Source organism: Mustela nivalis (assembly GCF_964662115.1).
Source record: "Mustela nivalis genome assembly, chromosome: 19".
Taxonomy (NCBI): domain Eukaryota; kingdom Metazoa; phylum Chordata; class Mammalia; order Carnivora; family Mustelidae; genus Mustela; species Mustela nivalis.
In genome coordinates, this window is record NC_139038.1 from 34172389 (window position 1) to 34192737 (window position 20349).

The 20349-nt window shown below is 40.1% G+C and overlaps 1 protein-coding gene across 22 annotated transcripts in view; it reads right to left on the reverse strand.

Annotated features, from left to right (window-relative positions):
• RBFOX1 (RNA binding fox-1 homolog 1) overlaps nt 1–20349 on the reverse strand; it is a 1569090-nt gene that overhangs the window by 1051891 nt on the left and 496850 nt on the right. For 2 of the 22 annotated variants that reach the window (XM_082713136.1, XM_082713120.1), the window contains exon 1: nt 10405–10909. The exons of 11 other annotated variants lie outside the window; for them this stretch is intronic. In XM_082713136.1, the coding sequence (XP_082569262.1) occupies nt 10405–10449 (45 nt within the window). In that variant the 5' untranslated portion in view covers nt 10450–10909. Of the gene's footprint in view, nt 1–10032; nt 10218–10404; nt 10913–20349 lie in introns of those variants that run through there. 9 more of the 22 variants (XM_082713126.1, XM_082713119.1, XM_082713139.1 and 6 more) reach the window with 7 other exon arrangements.

Below are 20349 nucleotides of genomic sequence, written 5' to 3' on the forward strand. Positions count from 1 at the left end.
ATTTCTCACAACTGCATGCGAATCTACAATTATCTTGACAAAAGTGTCAATTAAAAACACTGCTCATTCTTCATCTTCACTTAGGCTTCGGCAATGTGAATACATTTAGGTGACAACCAACCTCCTTCCCGTATTTTCCCCACATTAAGGAAACACTGCTCCTTAAGGATCTCTGCAGACACATTACAAAACTATCTAGTAAATTTAAAAAATATTATTTTGTCTAATGATGCATAAATTATACCCATTAGTTCTAGGTTTTATATATTCAGTTGGTTTTATATATTCAGGAATTGAGGGTCTGCTGAGTGAAGTACACAGGTTTCTGAAGCCATCTGAACAGTGCCTGCCTTTCTCTGAAGTGTTTTATTATTCCAAGTCGGGCCTACTGAATCTCCCAAGGTATGAAGTTCAGTTCGAGATAAAAATATTTTATCTGCCCTTACAGCAAATTGAAAGGCTATATAAAGGGTTTTGTTATTGCAGTGTTTTCATAAATATATAGTAAACATCTTTCACAGTGGGAAATTCGGCACAAAATACAATTTTCATACACAGCCATTCATGTGGCTTCCACAGGAAGATGAAATGACCCAGAGATGAATAAAAAAATAATAGTATACAACTTTTAGCAGCCCACAGTCCCTGACAGACACGCACAGCTGGGAGGATAAGGATCATGATTTTGCAGTACCTCCGATGAATGACAAGTGTCTGCGGCATCGAGGGAATTTCGTTTCCTTTGTGGCCAAACCACTATAGTTAACACTTAGCTTTATCATTTTCAGAAATTGCCAACAGCCAACCACACCGTTTCAGAACACATAACAACCCTAACCCTTAGCCAGGACGTGATTTTAAATCAAGCCTTTTTTAGGTTTCTCTATCTCCTTTTATAAGTCTCTCTTAAGCACGTTTTCAAAACAATTTGGGTTGCCCATGTCTGACATACAATATCAATGTTGATGCCTAAGTTGATCTGTATCCACCTGGGGACAAGGGGCTGACTGAAGGTATTCCAAAAATGGAAGCTCTTTTTTTTTTTTTTTAAATAAACTAAATTTATTTTTTATATTCTCAAAATAGTACATGCTTGTTAAAAAACGAATAAAGGTTAAATTTTTTAATGCTTTCACTGAGGTATAACTAATATACAAAAACCTGCACAGGTTTACTGCATACGATTGGATACGTTATAATATACGCATCCACCCCGATACCATCACAACCATCAAGGTAATAAACACATCCACCATCTCCAAAAGTTTCCTTGGGTACAGTGTGTGTCTGTGTCTGTGTGTCTGTGTAGAACACTGGATGTGAGATCTACCCTCTTACACATTTTCAAGTGCATAATGCCATGTGGCTAACTCCAGGCACCATGTTGAACAGCAGACCTCTACAATTCATCTGTTTTGTATAATCCTAGAAGCAATTTCTCTGTGTCCTGCTGTTCCCTTCCCAGTCAGAGGTTACAGTCACCACAAAGATGACCAACCTCCACTGTCCCTTAGTTATCTTGCGCAATTTCACCAAGGATACAACGCGTTTGCACTTGTGTGCTATTTTCCTAACAAACTCATCCTAACACATTTCTGAAGTTCAGGTTTTTGCTCACTTCCAACACCTCAACCACTGCCTTCAGGATGATGTAGATCCACTGTGTTCAGGGCATCCAATCCCCTATTGTCAGGTATTGAATTTGTTCCACTTTTTCATCCCACTGTACACTACACTGCAGTGAACCAACATGCATCTATGCAAATTTGAGCGATTGCATAAATTCTAGAGGTGGAAACACAGGACCAAAGCATGTACTTTTTGTAGACCAAAGCATGTACTTTTTGTAAATTTTCCAAAGTGTTTTCCACAAAAGAACAAACCATTCTACACCCTCTCCAATATATAGTATAGAATGTCTACTTCATTAAACACAGTATTTTCCAATATGATCTATGAAACATTTATATATACAGATGAAACTTTCAGATATATATATGTGAACATATATTCACGTCCTTGCTGGCATATTTATTTTCCTGAAAACTCTATTCATGCTTTTTGCCAATTTCCTTTCTGTATCATTAGTCAATCTATGTATCCATCCAGCCACTGAAACCACCCACGTATTCTGCCAAGAATAAAGTAATGTTAGCCCTAGTGAGATGATCACAAGACCATCCAGGGCTAAGCAAACATGATCTATGTCAGATTCATTTTTCACCAATATTAGAATAAAGATCCCTATAGGTTTGAGTCCAAAAGGGGAGAAAATGGGCTCTGAAGTCACAAAGTTTCAAATTTGATTGCCAATCCTCCTGCTTACTAGTCACTGGTAACGCCAGAAAAAATCACCTCAAGGTTCAATCTCCCCTCAGGAAAAATGGGTCTCAGATCTCTCTACCTCCTAAAGCTGCTGGAGTATTCAATTCAGCAATGAATATCTAGAACTTAACACAGGGGATGGATGGCTCATTGCAAACTCATGGATACTCAATAGACTGTATCCATAATAACGACAATAATAAGGTTTAATGCTATATACTGAACACTTAACTAGTGCATTAAAACAAAGCCTGGCTTCTTTTTCTATTAGCAGCAAAAGTTAAAGCTTGAACCCCCTATAACACTGATGCAACCTTCCTATTTTTATTTCCTTGGGGAAATTCAATAACAGAGACTTGGTCAAAATTCATTTTCCCTTTGTTGGACACATTCTTCTCAATGGCACAGAAAGTTTATCACTGGTTGTCTTTATTTTAAAAAGTACATTCTCTCATTAAATATAGAAATATGTCAGAACCAAAACCACTGAATATGGAATTAAAATGGCCAATTCAAATCCAATTTCCTTTTTTTAAAAATTCAACTAAGTGAAATATATGTATTTTAGCACTATAGACTAATAGGTGATACTTGCAGAACTTTACTGGGTACCCTTAGCTATATGAGTTTATTCCCACTTATTTATCATTGAACAATAAATTCCGGTGCTATCTTAAACCATTCTGGAACCAACACTTAGATGGAACGGGTATCCCATAAAAGCCAATTCAATGAACTGTATTAAAAAAGGAAATGTGACGATAATGGATCCAACATCGTTCTTTTGACAGTTCTGAAATGGGATTCACTCTTTGATTTCTCTGTGTAAATATGAGTTCACTGGGCCTGAAATATGTAAGAACAACCACAATGGTTTCCACTTCCAGTTCAGTTCCCAGAATGTCCCTGGCTAGGGGGAGGGGGACTCCAGAGCTTTCATGGTTTTGGCAAGAATATTGAATGGCCACACCACAGCTGTTCAAGGGCAGTGACTGCTTCTTCTCTCATAGGAAGCAGTCTGTGGTTCTCCTTGAGTAGAATGCAACCTATGCTTCAGGTTCAGCATCTTTGAGCATTTTGAGGGGCAATGCATAGTGAGCTATGTATCAACACTTAAGTCATGTAAAGTGTGGGTCAAAACTCTGAGGTGGCAGCTGGGTTCCTACTGCTACTACCTCCTCCTCCTCCAACATTTTGTATTCAAAATATAAGTAATTTTTCTATTTTTTCTTTTTTTTAGATATGTTCTATTAAAGCATAAATCCATGCAAACCCTTCATAAAATTGAAAAAAAAATCCTCTATCCATTTATTCATTCATTCATTCATCTGAAATCTATCAAGATTCTCAATGCCCATCTTGGTTTTCTGAACAACCCATGGTATCCATGTTTAATTGCAGACTTGCAAGATCTTTCCTTCTCCAACCACAAAATAAAGTATATCAAGTTGGCACTTCTACTTCAAAACCTACTCAAATTGTTTTTCTCTTCATTGGTTTTGCTACATGCTGGATATTCAACAGAGAATGAGACTGGCATGGTCATTCCCATGGTCTAAATGTGTGAGGATACACGGATTAGCTTTAGCAAGATCAAACTGAGAATCGATGTGTCCACATACACCATATCCCACTTGGTACGACCATATCGGGCTCCTCAGAAAATGTTTAAAGTGCCAGGAAACAAAACAGTTAAGTTTCTTGACGCCCTTTAGGAGATACAGTTCAATAATTTCTATTTTTCTAATACCACTATTAAATAGGGAATAAAACACAGCTAATACATCCTGAAAATTATGCCCTTCTGAACATGACTGTTTTCCTTTGGTGATTTTTGTTGTTGGAAGTGGTCATACAAAGAGAACTCGTGAGTCTTCGTGATTCTGGTGCAATGTACGTTTACAAGAAGGTAAACACCAAAATAAAGTTGTGGGCACTTGTATTCACTCTCACTTAAAAATGGTTCAGTTACTTTACAATTAATCACCGCCAAATGAAACTCAAAATGTCTTCTTCGAAAACTCAAGTGAAGATGTTGCCTAAACAAGTATGCTTCTGCACGCCGAGAATCTAAATTCTTAAATAGCCCGGCGAGATGGACAGGAACAGACTGTGGAGTTTAAATCCCAGCTCAGCCACTTATAAGCTGTGTGACCTTGGGCAAATTATTCAACTTCTCTGGGCCTGGGTTCTTGCCTCCGTAAAAAGTAGATAAGAACAGTATCAAGCCCTTAGGCTTATCGTAAGGATTAAATTAATTAGTATTTTAAAATATTAACAACAGTGCTTGGCACATATGAAACACTATTTCAGCATTTATTAAATGAATAAGCAAATAAGCCTCTGTGCCAAACCTTTAAAGATAAGGAGAAAATAATGGTGTTTGAATGCTGAGAAGGAAGAAGGAAGGTTCTCGCAACTACTGTTGCGTGACTCATTGTATGATGCTGCATTTCTATTGACATCAGTACCACAGAAAGAAATTTCATTTTTCAGCACTTACGAGAGGTAACACAGAGTAAATCAGGGAAAAGTAGGTACTTTAATCACAATGACCCATGTCATATTTATAAAGAAAGATGCTGGAAGTAGGCAGCTGTAAAATTTTAAAGTCAAATTGTAAGAAAATATGGACCTTCTGATTTTGCATTATGATCCTATTCACAGTATCCAACTAGGGATTTCAAAAGTTTAATAACTGAAATTCATGTACCTTATCCAGTCTCTTGAAAAATCAGCCCATGTATATATTAGACACAACATCACTGATACTGCCTAGGACAGGGTTTCTCAATCTTGGCATGGCTGGCATTGTGGGCTGGAAAATTTTTGTGGTTTTGTCCTGTGTATCCCAAGATGTTTAGCGAGATTCTCCGGTCTCAACCCGGCAGACGCCAGTAGTACCCCCTGTCCAAATACAACAACCAAATGTCTCCAGTATGTTACCAAATGTCCCTGTTGTGGGTTAGGGTTGGTTAAGCACACTTGCCTAGTTGAGTAGTCAACTGAGTACCCATTTTGTGTATCTTTCTAAATTCAGAGTAATACATTTCAATGGCATCTTGGTATATTGAAGTCTGAAGAATATGGAGTCCAATCACTTATTCTAATTATAAAAAGTCTAGAAGATCTCTTCCCCATCTCTAAATTAGGCATAGCAATGCCTTCCCTGCAGAGTTAAGAACCAGAGAAAAGATGTTGAAGCTCCCAGTCCAGTGCAAAGCACACAGAGGCAGCGAGTGCCCAGGGAGAAATCAGTGCTGTATGGTTGTCTCTATTACTTCTGATGCAAAACCACATCATCACCCTCATCATCCTCGGCACTGTAACAGAAATGGAAGGCCTCTATTCAAACATTCAAATAGCTTTAATAGACACAACTGGTAAGTTCATCTCAATAGCAAACAAGCAACTGATTTCCTTACAAGTAGAGAGTTCAATTAAACAACAAAGAAATCTATCCCCAGGTAGCAAATGCAGATGAAGAAATATTCCAAAGAGAAGAGGAAAGGCTGGCAGAGGGCAGTCCTAACAGATAGCCCTTGAGTGGTCCTCTTTCCAAAGCAAAGGCCAGGTATACAGACCACCTTGATACCACCTTGAAACATTCCTGGTTTTCTATGCTGGATGGACAGTGCAAAGTGAAAACTACTGGGGCTTCCTGATTGTATACGTTTGTGAGTATCTGTTCTCTGTGTGATCAAAGTTTATCAAGCCAGTGAAGAAAACTTAACCAGCTAACCAAAAACTGTTGTGAATTCAGTGTAGCTCACTGTGACTCCTAATTACTCTGCAAGTAAAAAAAAGAAGGGGGGACATTTTAAAGAATTGAGTTTTGGCTAATTAGATAAAAATGAATACAGAATCCAGACAAGTACAGAAAAAGCAATAAATATGCCAACCATTGCATAATTTTAAAAAAAGAAAAAGAAATCACTGCCACCCTGGGAACATGGTTACAGTATTTCTGCTGTAATTATACCATTTCTCAAAAAGCTTTTCCTGGCCTCCATGACTTTGGAAGGAGCTGAAAGATTACTCACCACCGATTAATGTTAGGAAACTAACAACTGCACTCCTTGCTTTTCCTTTAAACCCAACTGAAATAATTTCACAAGAACTTGCAAATACAAAATTGTGTTAAGAACGTCCAATTGATCTATTTACTTTTGCTACATCAAAGTATTCAGACATCATAAGTAAATGTGAAATGGGGGACTTCCAATACCTTATAGGTTATGCAAACACCTAAGCAGAAAGAACACTTTGAAATTTTTATGGAGCAGGAAAAATTGGAAGTGTATTAATCTAGGCAGTGAAATTGGGCTTTTTGTCATTTTTAATTGCTTGAATTCATAACCTAGTTTTGCTGAATCAAAAACGAGTTGCTACAGCTGACACAAGCTGTTTCAGCCTTTTGGGTGAGTGCGCGCGGGCGCGCGCGCGCACACACACACACACACAGACACTGCACAACTTTTCACATAAACTTTATATCTGTTAATAAAAAAAACACTTCTGAAGACTAGGACACTGCAGCTCTAGGATAATTAAACAGAAAGGTTTCCAACTTGAATATTATATGTTACAAGCTAACTTTTAAAGAATTATTTAATTCTTTTAGTACCCTGTAAGTAGAGGAAGAGGACAGCATGAACACCAGACAGACAGAACCACTGTTTTGTTATATATGATGTAATGCAAATAAATTAAAATGCAAAATTAAAAAACTCTGCATGCCCTTATTTGCTATTGTTTAACTATTGCTCATAATATACGCAAGCGTTCAACTCTGCATGAAAATGAAGGAAAACAAATAGAAGGACAAAGACATCCACCCTTAAATATGTACAAAGACCTAATGTATTATCACATTCTGGAGTTTTCAGATGTATAACAAAATAAAGCTGAAAGTGCAAAAAACTTTAAAGGTCCATGCTTTTCTCCCTCCCTACTTATTTTTATGTTTGTTGAAAAATCAATATGAGATGGGGATTCAAGTCTCATAAAAAGACTCGTTTTAATTCCATTAGAATTACTTTCAAAGAACTTGTTCCAATATACTCTGGGATGACTTTGAGACTGACACACATGAATTTTTAAAAAAAATAAATAAGCTACAACTAAACAGAAATAGAAGTGTAATTAATAATAGTAAAGATTTATTATTATTTCCTAAAAATTCTTCCTCTTTTGGACTATGTGCCATTTCTCTGGTACTGCAAATTCTGCTCAAAACCTAATAGAAAAATCATAAATTTACCATAAAGAAAGATCAAAATGATCTTTCACTGAACATTGTAATAGTTATTTAGCTCAAGATTGACCTATTCAACCAGGTTCTCTGTAATCAAACAGAAAATGATAAAGGGTATATATTCTGATTCTCATATAATATTCTCAAAACATGACCATTTATTCTCAAAATCTTACGACTATAGTTTGGAAGCAGGCAATTGCTGCAAAAAGCACTTTACATGAGATCTACTTTAACTTTTGTGACATACTCATGCAGAGAGAAAAAAATTGGGAAAAAAACCCACTACATGATACTTAAATAAGCTGGCCCATAAGTCAAGGCTGACGGTTGTTTCTCCAAAGTCCAAGTAAATACAAATTAAAATGAATTCTAAAATTCTAAAATCCAGATTCTAAAATTAAGACAGGAAATAGAGAAAATAGAAGTTTGAGGGACAAGGTTACAACAGACGAACAGAAAAATATGCTCAGCCCAATAAAGTTATAGCAGGCAAAGTGCAATGTTGTAAAAATCCATCAGTTGGTGATAACAAAAAAGATTTAGCTCTTTTCGTATAGTAAAGACATTCTCCAGAGTTGATTCGCTTGGATAATATGAAATGACAGGAAAAGTTTGAATATTTGCCCTTATTTATAAGATCAGGGTACAGCAGACTGCCTGATATTAATTGGTTCTTGTATTTGACCAGAGAATACGAAAGAAAGAAAAAAAGGAAGGAAGGAAGAAAGAAGTAGGGAGGAAGGGAGAGAGAGGGGGAGATAGGGAACGAGAAAGAAAAGGAAAGAAGAAAAAGAAAATCAAGTTCCAATTATCCTTCAGGGTGCAAAACATTTGTTATAATAAAAATGCAGTAGTAAAAGATATTTGGGAAGCTTTCTCTGCTCAATCACAAAAATAAAGACAGATGGAAAAAAATACAGGTGGATATAGAGAGAAAGGGGGTGGCAGAGGGGAAGAATAAGGAAAAAAGAGAAAGGGGAGGGCGGGGAACAGAGAGAGAAAGGAGGAAGAGGGTAAGTAAGGAGGGAAAGAAATATTCCCCCCATAGGTAATACTTCCTCCAACTCTTCAGAGAAGCAATTTTCTCTTCATAATCCATGAGTATTCTAACACAGAGAAAGTGCTGGCATGTGTGGAGAGTGTGAGTGGGCAGATAAGCGTTGAAAAATCCTGCTTTCCGCACGAAAATCATGAATGCTGCCCGCATTTCTTATGAACGCCAGTGGTAAACAGCTATCACTGATTGACTATAGTTTACTTACTTGAAGAACAACCCTCTTAAAACTTAATCACAGCGAGCCACAAAGCCAAGTGAGCCCATTTCACAAACACATTTATAATCGTAGCCTTTGGATTTCCGGAGATACATTTTGATCAAAAAGAGGGAATAACAGTTGAGAAAGATTTTATAGTCTCCAACCAATTTACTACCCGGCTACCCAAATAAAGAGGATTACACAATCCCTTTTTACTGTCTCTGTTATACATCGCTTTCGTTTCTGTGTGACCAAAATTAAACCCAAATGAAAAATGAGTAAATTATGAGATATCTAAAGATACTCCAACTGTGGCTCTCAGCAAGGAATTTAATGGACAATTCTAAACGGATTTTGCCGAGGAAACTTTGGGATTCAGAATTCCCCCAAGGCCCCTCTTAAGGAGGGGGAGGCACAGCATCTTTTGTCCACAGAAATAAGCAAAACCACTGATTTCATTGTAATCTGAAAATCATGGCTCCAGGGATAGGCTGAGATTGAGTCTTCCAGGTGATCCTTCTAGGCCGATAAATGTCGTATTCAACACTCTGCATATTGTTTTTTTAAACGCCTGGCGGTGAATTCCCTCACTTTGGAAGTCCGAGCACATTTCTTCCACTTGATCTCTCAAGAAGGGCAACTCTTGTTTAATTTAATGAAATGATCCAGAGCCCATTTCTTAAGTCAAAGCATTTCCAGGACTGTCAACGTAATCTCTGCTTCTTGGGAGCCAGGAAAAGCAGAGAAGGTAAGGGCCCACCAGTGCCACCAGCACGGTAGACATGTTTACACAAACATGCAACGCATATTCCCACACACGCACACACATGCCCCGGCGGAACATGAGTGTGCCAACTTTCCAGAGGCACGGCCCATCTGGCCAGGCGTTTCATAAACCTCCCATTTAAAGAACCGCGCAGCTCTTGCAAAACCCCTGCTAACCTATTGGTACTTTCACGGGGTTTCTTATAAACGCTTATTCATCTCTGGAAATAAAGTTAAACGGAGCCAATGAGAAGGGGCAATGAAGTTCCCCACGAACTTCTAGTCAGTCAGGAAAATCGATTCATCTCTCTGGACTCTTCCCTCGCCGCAAACGCCCCTCGCCCTCCCCGGGTGTCCTGCGCCCCTGGGGGCTCCCGGGGCGAGCCCTGACCCAGCCTCGGAGGTCTCTGGGCCGGCCTCACGTACCGTGTCTCACTCACGCGCTGCAAACGCGTCCGCAGCCTCCCATCGCCGCTTTGGTTGAGCCGGATTCCTGCCGCCGCCAAGTCTCTATTCTAATCAGCAGCCCCGGAGGCGCACATGCCGCCACCCTCTCTGCGTGAACGTTGGACAGCGGCTGACGGCGGCTCCTCTGCCACAGGCAGCCAAAAATGTCAATTTGCACACTCCTCCCCCCTGTCGCCCGCCCCCGGTCCCCGTCCCTCTCCCACCCCCTCCCGCGAGTCAGTGGGCTTCAGGAAGCCTCTGCAGAAGCTGCCTCCTCTCTCTCCATCCCTTGCTCTCCCTCTCTGCCTCTCCTTCCCTGACAGTGTTTAGAGCCCTCTTCTCTCGCCTTACCTGAAGGGCATCTCCCACGACTGCAATTAGCTGCCAAGATTTCATTGTCGGCTGCAAAGTGCCTCCTGTTTCCTCCCCGGGAGAACACGGGAGAAGTCCGAGGCAACAGCAAACGGCAGCCACGTGCTAGCAATGTAAATGACTCCAGTCATCTGTCGTGCGCGCTGTGCCTGAGCTCGCCCTGGCTGCCTGGCAGCCTGACACCACCGCCAGCAGGTGCAGAACGCGCCTGGAGAGAGAGCGAGCAGCCTGAGCAAGGAGGCATTCAACGCGGAGGCGCACACAAAGGGAGGCCACCAAGGTGCCGGGGACAGCGCCCGCGCCCGAACCCAGCTTCCCCGGGTGGCCTAGGCTTCCGCGCCAAAACACTCGCCAAATTGGACGCCCAATGTTTTTGCAAAGTCTTGCAGCCCAGGGGAAGGCGGTGGAGGCTGAGGCTGCGTTGGTCCCGCCTCCTCGCTTGCCGGAGCACTTGGAAAGCACCGAGCAGGCAGCAGTATCTCGCCGCTAGCCCTCCCTCTCCCTCTCCTGCACGTGTCCCTTCCCTTGTTCTTTCAAGCATTAAATATGTACCACATGACAGAATAGGGCACCTTGCACGGTCCTCCGAGTCCACACTTGACAACCAATTTTAACTCACGAGCAGTGAAATGTCTAAAGGCAGGATATAAGCACTTCCAATTACTTACACTACTCCTGCATTATTCAAAATGTCCACGGGACAGTATTTATGACTTCCAATATGCTACTCCACATATAAATACTAGGAAAAGATGGAAAACCCCATCACGCCCTCCCCAACCACCCCCCCATAGGCTTTCCCCAGTGTTTCCTCAGAGAAATGGTTATAGTTTTCCTACTAGCTAAAACTTTGTGATCTCAGATCTTCTTACACATTATCTGCTAAATGAAAATGCTCCAAAACATGACCCTGCTTTGAGGAGGAAATATCTACCACGTCCTGCTGAACTTCTGAGCTTACCTGTGAAAATGCATTTACCTTGAATAACAATGGCATCAAAGTAAATTTCCAAAAAAGCCACATACATCTGTGACTTTTTTTTTTTTTTTTTAAATTAAATGGGAATGAGTTACACCAGGCCCTGGCTCTTCCCATTCTAAATGTTGTTTTTGTCAGAGACCAATCTTTTGGATGTAGAAAAATTAGGGTTTTTTTTTTTTTCTTTTTCTTTACAGTCAAAACTGCAAGGTACATACACTAAGATGACCTTGCTTCTTCAAGGAATTATTAGTTGAACAGGAGGGAACTAAACATGGAAGGAAATTGTATATATATATATAGACTACATTCGATTAACAGCGAAATATTCATTGGACTCCTGTGTCATCTTCTTGGATATTCTATTTTAGTTAAAGGCCTTGTGCACAAGTGATTAGGATTTTATATATTAGTAAGCAAATTTTAAAATGCTAATAAATCTTTCAAATATTTATTTGCACATTTATTATAGCTCCATATCTTGAGGCAATATTTCCAGGTTTTTTTAGAACATGCCAAGTCCCTTACATAACCATCATCCATCTCTGTCACACCCAGTAAAAAATTAGAAGAGGGTTTTTTTTCCTTCTATGCATTAAGACTGTTTTAAATATTGCATTAATATACTGTTTAACTTCTTCCTTATGGAGTTAAGGAAAGTTGGTGTGTTTTTTCTCTCTGCCTGCCTTGTGCAGGGGCAGTGGAGTTAAAAGGATGGTAAGGTAGCATTAGACGTTCCTTTTACAGTGATGGTGCAGTACCAAATATACTATATTCTCTGATTATTTAAGTTAAAGTCTAATATATGCACATATGATCTCAGGTCAAAGTTTTCAATGGCACTGGGTAAAGTAGCAAAAGGCTTCTAGACTTTTGCTTAACCAGAACTCTTTATAATTATAGAGATACATAAGATAAAGCCATATTATTGTAGCAGAAACTGGCATTCTCCAGGGAATCATCTGATTCACAAATCAGTTCACAAAAGCAAGGTTAGGGGGAGTTAAGGATGGTGGGGGTGGCGGGTGGAAAGACAGCAAACCCTAATTACAACCCCATTGTCCCCGTGTTCCCTGGCACATATGGCTGTTTAATCACAGAGTATGACAACCTTGGCAGATGTTGCCAAACCTGGTTATTGATATAAATTGCTATTCTCATGTGTTAGTGCCCCAGCAAAGACTTAAAACAATGTCTGTACTAATCCAGAGGGAAATAAAGGTCCACACTAGCATCTGTGGTAACAAGAGGATATGCAGCCACAGTGGGTTCCTTGCTTCCACTCCAAAGGAAAACAGCAATGAGTGAAATCTCCAAACCAAGGACAGAAAGTCTCCCTGTGGGGATATAAATTGGTGTCGTCACTCCAGAAACCAATTTACGAGTAGCTATTAAAATGGAAAGTGTGCACGTCCTGTAACCAAGCAGCTGTATTTCTAGGTCTGTCCTAACAGAACGCATGTATAAGCTGTGTTCACGGATATACCTGCACCACTGTTTGTCATGGGGAAAAAAAAGACAAACACTTATCACCATAAGAAAATGCAATTTATCCTAGGATGGAATATTATATAGCCGTAAAAAAAATGACTAGAGAAGGAATAATCTATAGCTATATAGGCATGAATGTGTATGGAGATGAAAATATCTACACATACAGAACTACATAAACATATTTTTGAGTCAAAATTTTGCTGAGATTAAAAATGTAAGTTTTAAATGATTCATATCCTATAGTACTATTTATGAAAGAAAATGCAAAAAAGGAATAATATTACAGATTTTCTGTAGTTACATAAATATTTGCAGATATACAAAAAATGACCCAGAGCAGAGGACGGCCAGATTCAGCCTCTTCTTGTTTTTGCACAGCTCACTAAACTTTTTTTTTTTTTTATTTCAACTGTTAAAAAAAAAATGAAAGAACAGGAATATATGAAAAACACAGTGAATTGCAACTTCAGTGTCCATGAATGAAGTTTTATTGGAGTACAACCATATCTACTTGTTCATAGTTATGATAGAGACCCAATGGCCCACGAAGCCTAAAATATTTACTGTCTGGCTTTTTAAAGAAAAAGTTCCTCAACTTCTAGTCTAGAAGAATGGGCCCCAAATTCATAATAATGCTAGAAAAGGGAGAAGGGACTGCTGTTGAAAGTGGAAGTTAGGACCTCAATTTTCCTCTAAATGAACATTTAGGGGTGCCTGGGTGGCTCAGTGGGTTAAGTGTCCAACTGTTGACTTCTGCTCAGGTTGTGATCTCCTGGGCCATGGAATCAAGCCCTGCATAGGATTCTGCACTCAGTGGGGAGTCTACTTCTCTCCTCTCCCTCCCTCTCTGCCCCACCCCCTGCTCATGCTTTCTCTCTTTAAAAATAGGCAAAATAAATATTTTAAAAGGTAAAAACTAAAAAATAAAAGAACATTTATATATAAAATGTCTCATATGTGCTTTATGTATACAAAGCCTGTAAAGATAAATATACATGTGTGTGTGTGTGTCTATTCACACATATGTATATGTACATACCTGGAAGAAAACACTCAAAATTGGTGGTTCTTGGTGGTGGAAATAACAGTACTTATTATTTTCTTCTTTGTTATTTCAGGTATTTGTCACTTTCCCAAATAGATGTAAATGTAAGAAAATGGTGGACACCCCTCGCCATGTGAGTTGTGACAATTCCTGTTGTACCAATAGTGCTTTTCTCCCTCAGAAATTGCCTTTTCTCTTCAACTGTTGAATGACAAGACCTTCAAAAACACATCAAGGTTTAGCTCGCATTCACCTAACATTTCTGGAAAACACCAGTATCTAATTGCTTCTTCATAGGAAAAAAAAAAAATTCTAAGCTTCAATGCACTAAAGATTTTTATAAAAATCAATCCTTTCCTTGAAGTAAAATGCGACGTAGATTATTCCTTCTGCTGGAAGTTATGGTAATGACCTTCTGAGATATGCCTCGCTATACAGTAATATTGCTTCTTTACCAGTTTAAAAATATTTTCCTATAGAAAAGCACAAAGCAGGTTCTATCTGGAAAAAAATAAAAATAAAATAAAATTACATAGCAGCCACAATGGTGCTTTGTAGGATTAGAGCAGCGGGACCTAATGATTTCCTTCATCCTGACATCTAATCATCCAGTTGCATCAGGAAAGGTGAGCTTAATGAAGCATATTTAGATGGGAGAGCATACGATTTATGATGGGCTTGTTGTGGTTATATTCCTAAATGGATCCCATTAACTCAACATTGGTTGCTGGTAAATGGCCACATTTCCTAATAGACGAATGCATGAATCACCTGGGCACATTTGAGAAGCATGCTCTACAGAATGGTTCACCTTACAACTTCACACTGGGACCAGGTGGATGACCTTCTTTAATGAAGCTTAGCAGCCTTTCTTTGAGTAAGAAACAGAATTACTGCAACAGAACACGCTTCTACCTCCTCATCCTTTAGCAGGGACATGTAACCTTACCCTTGGGGTGGCATGTATGAAGCTCACACTGAGAGCATTTTTTTTTAACATTTTATTTATTTATTTGACAGACAGAGATCACAAGCAGGCAGAGAAGTAGGCAGAGAGAGAGGAAGAGAAGCAGGCTCCGCGATGAGCAGAGAGCCCAACGCGGGGCTCCATCCCAGGACGCTAGGATCATGACCTGAGCCGAAGGCATAGGCTTAACCCACTGAGCCACCCAGGCGCCCGGAGATTTTTTTAAAATAGTGTTACAACAAGCAAGTATTGTTTTCAGTCCTTTCTATAATTATAAAACCTTTTTTTTTTTTTTAACAGAGCTACACCTTTATTTATTTACTTTTCAGGAAGTTTAAGACCTTGAAAGCTTCAGCATTACAGATGCTGTGGCCAAAGGCTTTAGGAGGAAGGTTGCTTTGGAATGTGGCACGTACCATGCCACTGTCTCCACAAGCATGAGTTCCTTTTCCCACATTACTCCGGTTCTGTACAGTTTGCCACCAGGAGTCACTGTGTTGCTCTTTGCTCTGTACACAGAAGCACCTCCTTTGCTTAGAAAGAATTCAGTTTCATCTCGAGCATAAACGTCTCCGATTTTTTAAGAAGTGCTGTGTGCTCCCTCTGGTTCTGGAGACCCTGCTTATAACCAGCAGAAATGGCCTTGGACCACCGCCTTTCAGACATATTCGTTGTTTCAGGAGTCCTGACCCCCGCAGGATTGCCCCCCAAACAGCACGGCAGAAGCTTCCCTCACCTCATAGGTTCTCACTGTAGAAACGTGAGGAAATAGGAAAAGCACAGGGAAAGAGCTACTCGTTATTTATCACCCAGATGCCCACATGTAATGCATTGCAAATCTGTCGGCGTCAAAGATCTTTTTAAAGACTTATTTATTTAGTTATTTATTTGTCTATTTATTTATTTATTTGAGAGATGGAGAGCGTCAGTGTGAGAGCAGTGGAGGGGCAAAAAGAGAAGCAGAGGATCTCAAGCAGACGCCTGCTGAGTGTAGAACCAACACAGGGACCAGCCCAGGACGCTGAGATCATGGCCTGCGCTGAAACCAGGAGTTGGACACTCAACCAACTGAGCCACCAGGCGCCCCTCACTTCAAACATTTTCCACTGCGTATGTAACTAAGAAATCATGAGTATAGTAAAGACGCCTTACCATATAAATTACCTTATAGTATTTTCGCACTTTGCCATATATCATGAAGATTTTTCTGCCATAAAAAAATTGAAAAGAGGGGCTCCTGGGTGGCTTAGTCATTAACTGTCTGACTTTGGCTCAGGTCATGATCCCAGAGTCCTGGGATTGAGCTCCACATCGGGCTCCCTGCTCTAAGGGAAGCCTGCTTCTCCCTCTCCCACTCCCCCTGCTTGTGTTCCCTCTCTCAGTGTGTCTCTCTTTGTCAAATAAATAAATAAAATCTTTTTTTAAAAAAAAATTTGAAAAGACATCAATTTTGGTATGCCAATATAAGGATGCATAATTTCTTTTCACCCTATGTTAAATAACACTGAAATGGACAACCTGATCCTCCATGTTATGAACTTATCTCTGGTCATTATTTCAGGATAAACCACTGGAAGTAAATCATTGAGTCAAAACACGGGCACCATTTTTAGGATTTTAGACATAAAGAACGAGAATCTTGGAATGTTCTACTAATCCATATACCTAGTAACAGGGAAGAAGAGAACCTCACTCACCCTGGGAACAATTCTGAGCCAACTCTTTCTTCTTGGTTCTGGCTCGGTTCTTCCCCCAGCCACCTGCCCCAACTGGGCCACCACACCATTGCATGCTAAATCAGCATAAAAGAGCTCAAACATAGAAAACAAAGGTGGTTAATGGGGAGCAATTTAAATCTAAGCTTATTTAACCTAAGTGGCTAGTGGATGCCCATTTTGTCTTAATTGCCTTTTAAACTAAAATCAATGTTAAATTACCTGAACAACAGCTACTGCACAATTGCAAACTGAGAATTCTTTAAGTGCCTCTTCAAAAGCCTTTGGCTCTTGTTTGGCCAAATGACAGGAAAACAGTCTCTTTTGGCTTTACTGTGCTCCAGCTTTGGACTATGGGATATAATTCAAGGTTGGACACTCCTGAAAACAGCCACATGTGAGCTCTAGGATGAGTTGCTCCTTGACATGAGGTACTCAAAAGGAAATCTGGATGGTGAAAATAGAATTCGGACAACAGTCCTTCCTTTCTCCCTCCTTCCTTTCTTCCCATCAACAATGACAGACTGAATATACAAATGGAAAACCACCAGACCACATATACAAACAGAACTCGGACCTATACGATTTGCAGGAACCAGCCCAGGAAACCAGCTTGCTATCCACAAATGATGCTTGTAGGAAATCAGACCGCTTCTGACTGCTGTCTGGTGATCAGCTCAGGAAGCCCAACAAAAGCCCTGTAACAACTGGCTCAGAAACAGCCAGGACTTGATTAGTAATAGACAGCTTTCCTAATTTTTGTACCCACTTCCAACTTAGGACCAACCAAGAGAAAGCTCAGTATGGACCCAGCCAGTCACAGAGAAGGTCCTGCTTCAACTTGCCCACATGCAGCCTTCCCAGAACAAAAGCCTGCAGTTAGGGCACCATGAAAGCCTTCTTTTTTTTTTTTAACCCTCCAACCATAAAGCTTTCTCACCCTATGGCCTGAGGCTAGGTCTCTGTTAAACACAAATGACAGAGGCTAATTCCCTTGCTATAGCATGCTCTGAATAAACAGTGTCTGCTTGCTCTCATTTGGTTGGTGTTTGTTTATTTCCACAGTGATTACTTGTTTTCAATACTATGTTAGGTAAATAAGATAGACAAAACCCTAGCCCTCAGGGAGCTTATGTTCTAGTGGGTAAGGCCAACAATAAACAAGATAATGACAGCTTTTAGTAACTGCTATGTATGAAATAAACCATGCATTGAGAGAGGGCCATAATTGGGGTAGATGCCTTAGATAGGATTCTTGGGTTGTTGGGCGTTATTATTACACAGTTCAGATTCCTGCTTTTGTTTCCTTCAAATACTGATAGAGCACAAGCCATCTGACTTGCACCGCTAAGTCACACAAAAAAGGGCAGACATGTCCTCTGCCAGCAAAGAGCCTCATAAGATGATGTGCATTGAGTAATAACGAGAACAGAAAGTGCACAAGTACATGGGCCCAGAAATAAGATTCAGGCTGTGGCCTATGAGGGCTGAGGAGGCAGAAGGGAAAACCTTTTAGATATTACAAGGTGTTCTCGGGCCGTGGAGCAGAAGATGGCAGTGGAGAGGGAAGGGTCTCTACTCCAAAGTGTGGCACCTCGGCACAATGAATATTTTGAGCTGAAAAAATCTGAGTAATAGCAGGTATGGGAAGGACTCTCTGACCCCCTCCGTGCCATCTACTCTGAAGCAGGTCATAAGGTCTCACGGGAGAGGTGCCCTGCTGAACATGGAGGACGGAACATCCATATGTCCAAAGATGGAGGGACACAGACAGGACTCACTAAGCTCTCCCCAGTTCACCACTTAGCTCATATCATGTTTCCCCACAAATTCCAACCCTTCATCAAACCTAGTATAAAAATGCTCAGATTTAACTACTTCTTTGGGTCTTCATTTCCTTAGGAAGTCTCCCGTGTCGTGTAAAACTTACATTAAAAAAAAATTTTTTGTATGCTTTTCTCTTGTTAAGCTGTCTTTTGTGAGTATAATTTATAGAACCCCAGCCAGAAAATCTAAGAGGGGTAGAGGAAAAGACTTGGGGAGAGATATACACTCATTATTACTGGTATTTCTGTATGCAGTGCCAGCAAGGACACTTTTAAGACAGAAGAGTTTGCTTAGAGATATCCCCAAATACTCATGCTACCTTCTTTAGAACAATTTTCTCTTGAATTTCCTAAATAGGATATTGCACAGACTCTTTGGGAAACAAATAGCCATAAGGGATTAGAAATCCATCTTTTCCCAGAATTTCCTTACCCCATAGGTCTCAGTAGTATTATCACCCTACAAGGGCAATAAGGAGATATAACAAGACTCTTAATTCCAATGACTTAATTTGGTCTGGGCCCAAGACAAAATGAGGGTAGAATTCTTACCCACCTGAAGACTCTGAGAAATAGAAAGGCTATTGATGCTAAAGGGTATATGTAATACTCAGCCAATATCTCCCCATGCCCATCACGGAGATCACTGCCCCCTACCCCTGCAGGGTTTCTTGGAGAAACCTCTCCTCTTTTGGCCCAGCTCAACCAATCCCCAGTCCAGGGATTAGGGCCAGACACATAATCGTCTCTGGCCACATCAGATTCAGCTCTACAGAGACTTTTGGAATTGGGAAAGAAATGGAGTGGTGAGCTTTGACAACTGGACTTGGAAAGCTGGGTAGATTTTCAAGGTAGAGTCTAATGAGTAGTCAAGAGAAACAGTCTATAGAGAAATAAAGAGGTAGGGAGAGGTGACCTTGAGAAAAAAATGGGAGGAAGGAGGGAGAGATGGAGAGATAAGCAGAAACAAGACTCTGGCCCCAGAGGAAGACGGAGATGGGGATGATTGTTGTCTTGGCCACTGAAAGCTTTCTTCTTACTTTTAGTAAGCTCACTTCCTGCAAAGTCCCAACCATCCACTCTACCCCTGCTAGAATCTCTAGACACAGTTGGGCTTGCACAGGACATGGCCAGCCTGCAAAGGAGTCCCCAGATCCCTTTGCTCTGCAGAAAAGGAAAACAGCCCAGTGCTGAGATGAATAAACCTCACGATCTTTCATGAAGCATCGTTGGTAGGCCAGCCTGTCAGAAATGCAATTTAAAAACCGAGTGCTAAAATAAATACAAATTGTCTGACACTAGAGGCTTTATTAGGCTTTTTTTTTCCAATTGTAAGCATAAAGATGTCTTCCCATCTAAGAATGTCACCAAAAATATAATTGATCAATTCATTCTTTTAACATTATATATGTGAATGCCCACTGAATTCCAATATGAATTCCAGAATCCTTGTCAGGCCCAGAGGTACAAAGCTGAATAATTTTGTTAAAGAAGAATTATAATAAGTATTCTGTTATAAAACAACATTATAATTATATACACTATTATAAGTATATATATGAAGTTTATACATTATAAGAATTGGATATATAATTATTAGCGATATAAAGTGTGCTATACATCTGCTTGGTATAGGAGCCTTTTTGCTCTACTTAAGGTCAGAGAGTGGACTGCAAAGGTTCCAAAAGGTAGTGATGCTTGAGTTAGGTTTTCATGCATGTACGGGAGCTCCTTCAACACAGTCAGTAGAGAAGAGCAACCTAACCAGAGAAAACAACCCACGTAAAGGCATAGAGGCAGGACTGTGTGAGCTAATGGTTAGGGTAGATGTCCAGGCAGGATACGTGAGTATAGGTCAAATGATAAAGGCCCTCTATATCATGCTAAAGGTTTTGGAG